This window comes from Pelophylax lessonae, assembly GCF_965119305.1.
Source record: "Pelophylax lessonae genome assembly, chromosome: 12".
Taxonomy (NCBI): Eukaryota; Metazoa; Chordata; class Amphibia; order Anura; family Ranidae; genus Pelophylax; species Pelophylax lessonae.
The window spans coordinates 140,418,345-140,430,632 of record NC_138779.1 but is presented as its reverse complement, the minus strand read 5'-3'; the positions used below and the strand labels follow the sequence as shown (position 1 = coordinate 140,430,632).

General features: G+C 41.2%; 1 protein-coding gene across 2 annotated transcripts; it reads left to right on the top strand.

Annotated features, from left to right (window-relative positions):
- Positions 1–4,889: 4,889 nt before the first annotated feature.
- LOC309568454 (uncharacterized protein) lies at positions 4,890–11,931 on the top strand (the record flags this gene model as incomplete). 2 transcript variants are annotated; one of them, XM_082274125.1, is made up of 5 exons in its annotated part: positions 6,792–6,914; positions 8,195–8,372; positions 9,316–9,485; positions 10,410–10,629; positions 11,804–11,931. In XM_082274125.1, the coding sequence occupies 5 exons, from the start codon at positions 6,792–6,794 to the stop codon at positions 11,929–11,931; spliced, it is 819 nt and encodes a 272-aa protein (XP_082130251.1). The 2 variants fall into 2 exon arrangements, 1 of the variants encoding a protein (XP_082130251.1); XR_014226021.1 differs by lacking the exons at positions 6,792–6,914; positions 8,195–8,372; positions 10,410–10,629 and adding an exon at positions 4,890–5,160 and having other exon boundaries at positions 11,804–11,925.
- Positions 11,932–12,288: the final 357 nt, after the last annotated feature.

Sequence of the window (12,288 nt, the reverse complement as noted above, 5' to 3'; positions counted from 1 at the left end):
CTCTGAAGAGTGAACCCCTACAACCAGAAGGTTGCACAATGGGTATGTGAAATTAAGATCATAAAGTGAAAAATCTTTTTAAGAAGATAAATGAAGTGGTAAATGAAAATCGGGTAAGTGCCCTCTGAAAAGTGAACCCCTACAACCAAACAAGTTGTACAACGGGTATATGAAATAAAGTTGAAAATGTGCCAGTGAAAATAGCAAGTAAATAACAATCTGTTGGATCTCCAAGTGTCCAAAGAAAAAAAAAATGCATAAATAATGATCTCCACTAAAAAAAACCACAACGGGAAAAAAAGCAGAGGGGTATAATAGTGCACAAAAACCTGTGCCAAAAAAAGTGGTTAAAATATTATTAAAATAAATGTTCATAAAGGTGTAGTGACACAAAATGCTTCCGGTGACAACCCAGTGTGAACTTTCGTGAGCTAGGAAATCCACAAAGGTGTGTAATGGTCGCTCACCTCCATTAACACTCAAAAGAGCGTTTCAGGTATATAAGGTCAACCTGCAGACCCTCCAGATCAGGTATTCCAATCAGTCACACTCCTCCAATATGGATACACTGGATATGCTGGATGGATGGGATAGTGTACTTCTCTAATAACCTCCGGTGTAAAGAGATGGCTGTGTACTTACTGGGATACTCGTTTACCAGAAGAAAATGATAAAGGGGACTCTCATAGTGCAGTAAGTTTTAACAGCTTTAATTAACCGGTTGCCGACTGCCGCAAGTAGATATACTGCGGCGGTCAGCCCTGGCCAGGCAAAGTGACGTATATATACGTCACTAGCCTGTGACCGGTTTGTGAGCCAATAGCGGGTGAGCGCACGCCCGCCCCGGCTCGTTCACTAAAGAGTCTGCGCGTGTGACCGGCGGACCCGATGTCCGCCGGTCACACTACGATCGTCGGTAGAGCGGGAGAAAGGCGGGCGGCTTATGTAAACAAGCCTCCTGTCATTCTCCCCTGTGTAAAAATGGAGATCAGACGGTTCTACTATGTAGGACCGTTGATCTCTGTTTTTACAATAGTACACATGTCCCATCACAGTTAGAAACACACCCCTAGGATACACTTAACCCCTCCCTCTCCAATACAGTTAACCCCTTCCCTGCCAGTGTCATTTTGCAGTAACAGTGCATATATATAGCACTGATTACTGCAGTAATGTCACTGGTAACCCCAAAAGTGTCAAAAATGTCAGTCAAGGGTCCGATCTGTCCGCCGCAATGTCGCAGTCCCGCAAAAAAAATCGCAGATCGCCGCCATTACTCGTTAAAAAAAAAAACACCATAACACGATAACTTTTGCACAAACCAATCAAAATACGCTTTTTGCGTTTTGTTTTTTTTTACCAAACATATGTAGCATAAAACAAATTGGCCGAAAATTTTAAAAAATTTGATTTTTACATTTTTTTGGGGGGGAATTTCATATAAAAAAATGTGAAAAATATTGCTATTTTTGCAAAATTTACACTCTTTTTTTTGTTTATAGCGCGTGATCAAAAAATCGCACAGGTGATCAAATACCACCAAAAGAAAGCTCTGTTTGTGGGAAAAAAAGGACGTGAAATCTGTGTAGGTACAGCATCGCACGACAGCGCAATTGTCTGTTAAAGTCACGCAGTAAAAAAATCGCAAAAAAAACCCTGGTCAGGAAGGGGGTAAAATCTTCCGGGGCTTAAGTGGTTAATCGAATAAAATGACACTTACACTTAGGTAGAGAGATAACAGCATTCATAAAATATTGCAGGGGATCCCGCTGTTGCGGTCCGTTGCTCTACTTCCGCTCTCAGCCGTAGACTGGAAGTGACGTCACCACGGCTTCTCCCATTTGGACACTTGGAGATCAACAGATTGTTATTTACTTGCTATTTCACTGGCACATTAAGCCCCGCTTCACACTTATGCGATGCGGGAAGGCTGCGAATTCGCAGCCTGTTCCCACATCGCAAACGCACCCCTGGCAGTTCACACTGCCATATGCGATACGCAGGGGGTGTCAATGTAATCTTAGCGACACCCCCAGTTTGATCGCATATTGCAGTGCGATCTTGCAGTTCGCACAGGATCGGATCGCACAAGTGTGAACCGCTGTGCGATCCGATCCTGATGTGGCTGCAAAAAAGGGTCCTGTGCGTCTTTGCTGCGGGTGTGGTGCGAATTTAGCCATACAAAGTGTATGGCTAAACTCGCACCGCACAGCCGATCGCATGTAATGAAGGAGCAGTGCGCTCCGACATTACATGCGATCGCCGCAGCCGCATCAGTGTGAACCGGCACTTATTGTTATTCATTCGCTATTTTCACTGGCAAATTTTCAACTTTATTTCATATACCCGTTGTACAACTTGTTTGGTTGTAGGGGTTCACTTTTTAGAGGGCACTTACCCGATTTTCATTTACCACTTAATTTATCTTCTTAAAAAGATTTTTCACTTTATGATCTTAATTTCACATACCCATTGTGCAACCTTCTGGTTGTAGGGGTTCACTCTTCAGAGGGCACTCACTTGAGTTTTCACATCACTTCATCTATCATCTTATCAAGATGCTTTATCTTTAAGATCTTGATTATTTATTATAGGAGCACCTTTGTATATAATTTTAAAAGTATTTTACCATCAACTTTTATCTTACAAAATAAGCATTTTTCACAGTTGCACATATTTACATTTTTATGATTATAGAAGATTTTAAGAAGTATTTATCTTTCTATCAATTTTACTCATATATCTATGGTTCATCCAGTAGGGACATCTTCCACTGATTCTTCCTTTTCTCTTTGTCTATATATATATATATATTCACACACACACAAACATATATAATGTGTGTTGCATCTTCCATCACTAACTTACATGAAAAAAAAAGATCATATAGGTGTAAAAGGGGTTCCCACCATCCCTGCTCTACTGAAAAATTATCTTTTTTTTCTGTTTCTGGACATGCTACAGAGCTGAAACTTCACAGATACACTTTTTAGACCCCCCAGACACCAAATCCAAAGACATTTTTTTTTAAGTTTTCCAATCATTGGCTCTCTATCAAAAATGACAATTTTTAAGAACTTTTTTTGTGTGATTTAGTGTCTGGGGGTCTAAAAAGTGTACCTGTGAAGTTTCAGCTCTGTAGCATGTCCAGAACCAGAAAAAAAATTAGAGTTAGGGTTAGGGTTAGGGCTAGGGTTAGGGTCAGGGCTAAGGTTAGGGTTATTTTTAGCGCTTAGGGTTAGACGGTTAAAGAGGTTGTATAACTTTTACCTATAGGTAAGCCTATATTAAGGCTTACCTATAGGTGCTATAAATATCTCCCAAACTTGCACCGTTTAGGAGATATTTACAGCGCAAACTGCCGATGACGTCATCGGCGCAGGCGCTCTGAGGGAACGGCCATCCGTGCCGTTCCTTCAGAGCTCAGTGCCGTGAACGGCGGCTCCCGCGCATGCGCGGAAGTGATGTAGTCGCGCCTCCGGCCAATCAGATGGCCGGAGGACGCGAACCCGGAAGCGGGACGGCAGGACATGTCGCCGTCCTGTCGCTGAGGTGGCGGCACGGCGGGGGCTTCGTTTTAAGGTAAGTACTACATAATGAGCTAGTATGCGATGCATACTAGCTCATTATGCCTTTCTCTTTACAGGGCTTTTTTTTTCTCGGTTTTTTTTTTTTTACTTTACTTCCTCTTTAAGGTTAGAGGGGTAGGGGTAGGGTAACTAACTCTAACCCTAAGTATCTCACCATAACCCTAACCCTATCCCCTAACACTAACCCTAACCCTCTAACCATAACCCTAACCCTCTAACCTTAACCCTAACCCTTAAAGCCCAGTTCCTGTCCCATTTTGGTCGGTTCTGGTCTGTTTGCGGTTGTTTGCGGTGCGTTAAACGGGGAGTTTGGTCTGTCACTGTGAAGCGGGCGTAACCCTTACACTACCTGATCGATGCAACATCATACCTGATCGTATACACACACTGGATGATTTAAAGCACGTTATTCCAAACAATTTAGGAATGTTAGGTGATTTATGCCCTTTATGGATTAAAACCCGACTCTGCGTCAACTACGTAATTTTCCATGGGAGTTTTGCCATGGATCCCCCTCCGGCATGCCACAGTCCAGGTGTTAGTCCCCTTGAAACAACTTTTCCATCACTATTGTGGCCAGAAAGAGTCCCTGTGGGTTTTAAAATTCGCCTGCCTATTAAAGTCTATGGCGGTTCGCCGGTTCGCGAACATTAAATTTTATGTTTGCGACATCACTACCAATAATGAGAGATCCTTATTAACCTTTAAGGATACATACAAAAGAGCATGAAAACCCTATGTAAAAGAGTGTTTGACCTGATATTCATTTGGTCCATCTTGTGAGGTGAGAGTGGTATACTGTTGGAAGGATGAGTGCACTACAAATACAAGCAAGCCCATATTACCCACTGGTGGAGGACATTTTATATATGCACAGTTTTTTTTTTTCTGCTAAAATATATCATACTAATAAAAATGGACACAGGACACTGATCCTTTTTTTATTTATTTTTTTAACATCACAGGAACTAACCCATTAAGGCTTGGTTCACACTGAGGCGGCTTCAAAGTCGCCAGACGGTGAAGCCACCCCATACAGTGCGATTACAGCGCAGCTTGCAAACTATTTCTTCAATAGAAGTTAATGCAAGACACTCTAAAGTTGCCCCCAAGTAGCGCAGAAACCTTTTTCTAACTTGGGGCGATCAGATTACAACAGTTTCATTGCACTTAATGGAGCGCAACAAGTCACCCCAGTGTGAACCGAGACTAAAAATAGTCAGGCTGCCAAATTAAGTAAAAACCATGGCCTTTCTTGCAAGTGGAAAAAAGGTGAAGATCACCATATCACCATATCACATTATTAAATTGTGTCCCACAAGGTCTTTGTTTTATTTTAGCATCATTGAAGTTTGGACTGCACTGCGCACAATGACAAGATTTGCTTTGGTGCGATGGGAAGAAGGTGATGATGCACATACATACAGCGTGATTAAATGTGACTGGATCAGGGGCTATAAAGAAAATGATACCATCACTGGGCAGGAAACGTATATGATGGAATGGCGACAAGGAAAATGCCCTCCAGGAGGTTGGCCTTGCTATGAAGCGACTCTATTGGATGTGGATGGTAAATTAATATATTTAATATATCTGCTATACTAGAAGAATGCTTTAGGGGTTACCAATTCACTCAGCTAGATTAAAGAGGTTGTAAACTCAGAAAAAAACTCGGTAAGACAAAGGCATTATGTAATACCTTAGAACGAAGCTGTTCCAGCAGCCACCGCTCACAATTTTCTCAGAGTTTCTTCCAGGCTTGTGGGGCTCTGGCGCTGTGATTGGTCAGAGCCACAATGACGTCACTTCCACATGTGCGCGGGAGCAGCAGTTTATGGCACGGGACTCTGAAAGAACGGCACCATGTGGCCACTCTTTCAGAGCGCATGTGCCAGTGATATCTTCTTAACGGTACACAGTTAGGAGATATTTTCACTGTAGGTAAATGTCTGAAGAGGAAGTTTTCTTTCTCTTTAAGCCATATTTGCCCAGCCTTTTTTTTTTCCCAGAAAAATTACCTAACAATTGCGCGGTCGTGCAACACTGTACCCAACTAAAATTGATGTCCTTTTTTTCTCACATATACTTTCTTTTGGTGGTATTTGACGACCTCTGATATTTTATTTTATTTTTTTCCCACTTTAAACAAAAAAAAGGCCGACAATTTAAAAAAAAAAAAACAATATTTTTTACTTTCCTAAACATAGCCAGTAAAAAAATTTAAAAAATCAAATTTCTTCATACATTTAGGCCAATATGTATTCTGCTGGTACAGAAAAAAACCCCAATTAGTGTATATTGATTGGTTTTTTGCAAAAGTTATAGTGTTTACAAACCTTGGAAATGTATTTATTTTTTACTAGCAATGGCAGTGATCAGCCACTTATAGCGGAACTGCAATGTTGCGGCGGACAAATCGGACACTAATTTTTTTTTTTTTGGGGGGACCAGTAACCTTACTTCAGTGATCAATGCTAAAAATATGCACGGTTACTGTACTAATGACACTGGAGAGGAAAGGGGTTCACATTAGGGGCAATCAAATGGTTAAATGTGTGCCTAATATGTGCTTGGTTACTGTGGGGGAGGTGCTTGTACTATGGAAAGGCAGAGATCTGTGTTCCTGATTTGCAGAAACACAGGATCACTACTTTCCCCTCTGACAGAACGACAGTCTGCCTTGTTCTGACCACTGTTCTGCTTCTGTCCTGAACAATCGGCGGGTCCTGTCAGACATCAAGTCCGCTGGACCCACTGATTGGATCCTGCCTTGTCCAATCACAGTGGAAGGGGGTCGCCGGCAGCGCGTGTGCACACCCCAGACCCAGAAGTGCAGGATCAAGTACCGAGTATACGGTCGGCAAGTGGTTAAGTGTAGCTGTGCACTTGGGTAACGATTCAGTCCATCCAATACCATATAACACTAGACATTTTAATGGAAAAAACACACAAAGACTGAAGTTTAGTATGGACAGTATTTAGGCCTCCTAAGAAAAAGACCTGTAAAATTCTGATTATTTATATTTCCTCTAGAATATAATTTTAAAAACATCAAATGTGACCAATAACACTGGATATTTGTTGCAGATATGTGGTGCAAGCATGAAAAATTTATAACATTTTTACTAAATAAAGATATTTAAAGTCTTGATTCTGATTAAAGTATAATGCTTTTTGTTTTTAGATCGAGAACATTCACTAATGAGAAAACTAAATTGCCTTGTTGCCAAAAAAGAAAAACCTTTGAGCGAAAAAAGAATTTCAAAAAGAAGATTAGAAGAATTATCAACATCAGAGGACGAATCTACCCCTGTATATGTTCAGGTACAGCCTTTATTATTAATGTAGGGTTGATACTCTTCTTTAGCATAAGAACTTTAAAGACTGTCTTTCACTTAGGGCAAAAGGGACAGTTGCCCCAGTCCCAGTCATTGTTTTGAGGAACAAAGCAGCTGCCCCTTGAGCACTCAAAAGATATACACGTGCAAGGGTGGACTGAACGTTCAGCCGGGAGGGGACCTGTCACTGTAGGAACATTGGCTGTGCTGTGCATCTCTGCTCCTGTTCTCTGCTTTGTCCACAGAGAATGCATACTAAACTTTCTCCTGCACTGTTGGCAGGCTCCGCTGTGTGAAAAAGTGGTGTGTCTTGCCCTGAGAGCTGCTTTGACCTCTCTCTGATCCCAGGCCTGCCATTTTCTGTGACACTGGCTGCTTTGCATGTGATTTACAAGGAGACAGTGTGGAGCTGAGACAACTGTCTAAGAGAATGACATTTGGCTGGGAAGCATAGAAGGAAGGATGATACAGGACCGGGAAGGATAGCAAAGTATGGGGGTTGAGGGAGATGGCACAGTGTGGAGGAAGAATGATGCATGCCAGGTGTGAAGGATGGCACAGTACGGGGGGGGGGGGAGGTGGTACAATACAGCAGGGAGCATGGTACAGTGTGGGGGGGGGGGGGTGGCACAGCACACCCCCACACTGGGGGAGGATGTTACAGGAGGGAGGATGGTATGGATTAGTATATGTGTTGCCAGTCCACCTCTGCATAGGTCACACCATTCTGTTTACTATGCTATTGGCATCACATAGTGTTGTTCCACCCCTGTCATACACCATGTAGCATGACTGCGTGACATCTTGCACAGGTTCACATCTCATGAGGGGTCATCTCTCCCTTTTTTTTTTTTTTGGAATTTTGGGGTGGAAATAGGAATTGCATGGTGGGGGTGTGTCGAGTAGGGGCTGGGCATGGTGGGTATGGGGCAAGGGGACCCAAGAAAATATGTGCCCATGATCTAATCAATAAATATGGCCCTGGGTACTTTTATACAACACTGTAAGAATTATGAAAGAGCAGGGCAACCAAATCAGTCGATTAATGAATCCCAACATTTATCCCAACCATAGCATGTGCACATCTAATGCTGCTGCCATTACTAATAATGTGATCTGTGTCAGTCTGCCCCTGAGAACATTGTTTTAGTGGTAAATTGTGGGGCTATATCCTAGATTTGTTACTGATAATTGTATTAATCCTAAATTTAAGTTTGTAATATGACATGTTCCTTTGTGTTAGTGACTATTCTCAAAATGTTGTAGGCTAAATCACAGAAAACAATACGCAGACAGGCAGAAACAGCTGCTGCAAGGCAGTTACTTGATGCTATGAAAGATAAGCAAGACGAGGATGAAGCCGCAGGAACATTTAGGAAAATGGAAAACCAGATTAAGCACTTGGAAGAAGAAAACCAACAACTGAGACAGTTAATTGTTACAGGCAAGTCAATACAACCTAACTCTTAGCTAGGTAGGTACATTTCTGAAAGGCAGGCAGAAAATGGACACAAATGACCAAACATAATTTTGCCCAATTATTCTGGTAATCTGTGGGTTATGTATTTTCTTCTCATTCTGCTAGTCTACACCTAGATCCAAATTTTTTATTTCCACTGGAATATGTTTTTGTGTGGAAATATTTGACAAAGAGAACTCTTGATCATGATTAGCAATGGCACACAAGTTTGTGACATTTATTATATTCATACTGTAAACTCCCCATTATCTGTCATTCAAGCAACCTGCAAACCAGCCTGCTATTGGCTATTTAAAATTACACTAGCAGGCTGGCTATGCCCGCCCACTAAATAGAGAGGTGAATCCGAGAACTTTCTCTCTCTGGTCCACTCCTCTGTTCAGGTACAATAGCCAGCCTGTTGTTGGCTATTGTAATTTGAAATGGCCAATAGCAGTTTCACTATTGCTCCCAGCTGCTTACATTCACCTGTTGGCTGAGGAAGCTTGTCAGCAGGTCAGTCAGGCCATGGGGGGAGAGAGGGGGAACAGGATGTCATGGGGGGGGGTTGCTCGAGAGTTACTATTAGCTCTCAATCAACCAGAAACAACAGTACCTCGGGGATAGTTAGGTGTTCGATTACTGTACTGCGTTCTTTATAGTATCAGTAAGTGCACTGTGGTAACTACATACTGCACATGTAAGTTTGTATTTTGTGGGACATGCTCACTTTTACCTTGGGAAACCCTACTGAAATATTTTTGATCTAGTGGTCTAGTGGGGAGCCAGCAGCATACTGGAGGAAACCCTCTAATCATATATAGATACATTTTACATAAGTAATCAATTTCTAACAAATGAATAGATATAGTGAGAAAATAGATTGCTTCTTAAAAGTATTTGTAACTAAACTAATGCATTTCCATAGAGCTGCCTGGTGTATTAGATACACTGAAAAACACAACAGCGCAGCTGATAGCACTGAAGAATGAAGGTGGCAGTTCATCCTGTGTGGGGGCATCGTATGCATCAGCATCCATTTCATCTGAAGAGTTGAGCTCATCTCCTTGTCAAGCATCGTACTCTAGACCTAAACAGGTTGTCTTCTTTTTTCCCACACTTGAATATTCGGGGGGATTTATTTTTAAGTGCTATTTGAAATTAGTTGCACATGACAAAATCATGCAAGACGACATTAGCAAGTTTAAAGCTCCCTCAATTTATTCACCAAGAAGAAATGTATAAAGTAGAAAACATGCAGAGATAGATTCAAATTGCTATTGCATTTTCTATAACAGTGGTTCTCAACCTATGAGACCTCAGGACCGACATTCATCCTTGGTCAACACCTGATGACCCAAATTGCACCACACAAGCATGCACAGCATTGCGTTGCGGGCTATCAAACTGTGTGTGGGAGGTGCATTTGGGGTGCCATTCAAATAAATGGAAATGCACTTCCCACATCAGAATGCGTGGTAGGTGCAATTGCATGGTAAACTAAAATAATCACACAGGGCTGGGTCGTGGTTTGTTGTGCTATAAATAAGCTACATCAATATGTGCATTACTTGTACAGCTCCCTTGCATGCACCATATAGGTGCTAAGAGCAAGAATGCGGTGTAGCTCTGGTCCGGGCACCAGTCTCCACAGGGCATGTGATGGAGCTGTATGCAACGCACATATGGGTGGAGCTCTCTCATGGCCATAACACCACCCCACTGCAAACTGACACTTCGGTAAAAATATTCTGAATGGCAGCTCAGTGTGAAAACTTGACAGTGTGCTATGGGGAGGCTAAGGAACCTCATCTAGTGCAGTGGAAGGCATGTGGTGATCCACTGAACGTTGGTTCACTATCCACAACCTGAGAACCAGGCTTCTTTAACATTTTGTTTTGAAGGTTTCAATATCTTGCATTCCACATTGTTTGCAGAATTGTTAATCGTTCATTTTAAAAACTCTGTCATTTAAATTTAAAGAAGTATCTAGTTCCTAATACGCCATTTATCTCATTGCAGATGGAGCTGCATCCTGGAACTGGTGTGTACTTGTCTGTACCGCAGTGGACTGCAGCACATCAATGTCGTACTGCTTCAGCATTTGTTAGAGCTGTTCTTGTGTGTTTATTTGACACGGAAACCCTATTAAAAAGTAACTTTAAAGGTGGTGCTTCTAAGCGGCTGACAGATGGAGAGAAGCGGGTGCAGTTAGACCCAGTGAAAACATCAGCTTTGACAGGTAGACAGTAAGCCAATTTTAGTGTTGTGTCAAAATGAAGTATCTTATTTAACCACTTGCTGACCACCCCACATACATGTACTGCGGGGCATTGCTCTTCTGCTCCAATTCACGTACCTATATGATTTTGTGCACAGCGTCTGGGGTGCGCACCCGATGTTCACAGGCAGTCCGCGATTGTTCAGCAGAGCGGCATAATGGAGGTCTGCCTATGTAAACCAGGCAGACCGCCGTTCTGTCAGAGGGGAAGATGGAGATCTTATGTTCCTGCTAAGTCTTCCCCCAGTCAGAGCACCTCCTCCACACAGAAAGCACTTCCAAGGCACACATTTAACCCTTTGATCGCCCTGATGTTAACCCCTTCTCTGCCAGTGTCATATACAGTGACCGTGCATTTTTTTATTTTTTTTTTAGCACTGATCACTGTATTGGTGTCACTGGTCCCCAAAAAGTGTCAGTGTCAGATTTGTCTGCCACAAGTGTCAGTGTCAGATTTGTCTGCCACAATGTCGCAGTCTGGTAAAAATCACTGATCGCCGCCATTACTGGTAAAAAAAAAAAAATCCATAAATCTATCCCATAGTTTGTAGACACTATAACAAATCAATCAATATAGGCTTATTGGAGGGGGGGGGGGGGTTGCCAAAAATATGTAGCAGAATACATATTGGCCTAAATTGATGAGAAATTTTTATTTATTTATTTATTTTTTCTATAATGTTTTATAGCAAAAAGTAAAAAATATTGGTGTTTTTTTTTTTTTGTTTTTTGCGCTAAAAATAAAAAAAACGCAGTGGTGATCAAATACCACCAAAAGAAAGCTCTATTTGTGGAAAAAAAAAAAAAAAGGACATACATTTTATTTGGGTACAGAGTTGCGTGACCGCGCAATTGTCAAATAAAGTAACGCAGTGCCATATCGCAAAAAATGGCCTGGTCATGAAGGGGGTAAACCTTCCGGGGCTGAAGTGGTTAATCTGGTAGTAGTCTGCATTAATAGGCAAGTTGTAGAGAGAGACAAGATTTTGATTCTGTACAGATTTTTAAAGGTCTACAATATTTTTATACATGCTTCAAATTGTTAGTTTTATTTACTCAGATGCATCTGTTTACAGGGCTTTTGGTTCACAAGGAAAAACAAATAAGTCTAATATTTTCCATTTACTTTTTAAAGCTGCCACTTTGGCAAAGTTTCCTGGGACTTCCAAAGGTGTAATAAGTGATGCTGTCAACAGAAAAATTGCGGAGCTGAAATATCGCCTGAAGGAAACATCAGGAACCTCAACAGAATACAACAAATAAACTTATTTTGTTAATGTCTGTTGCCACGCCTAACACCACTTTGTTTTCTGTGTTTTGTTTTTTTTGTATATTTACATGTTAATAAAATTTTTGAGTTTTGTACTTTGTGTTAATTTTTTTTTCCACATCCAGAAAATGTTTTTGAATTCCAGGAGTATACATTTTTAATGTAGTGGATTATATTTGAAATGCATTGGAAATATATTTTGAAAACTATCAGAAGAATTTGTTGGTTTTATAGGCCTACAATATATAAAATACAGTATATAAATGCATTTCAAAATATAATAGGAATATATTTTTTACATTTTTGATTCAAAAGTACATTTACGGCCTGTTCACATCTATGCAGCTTCA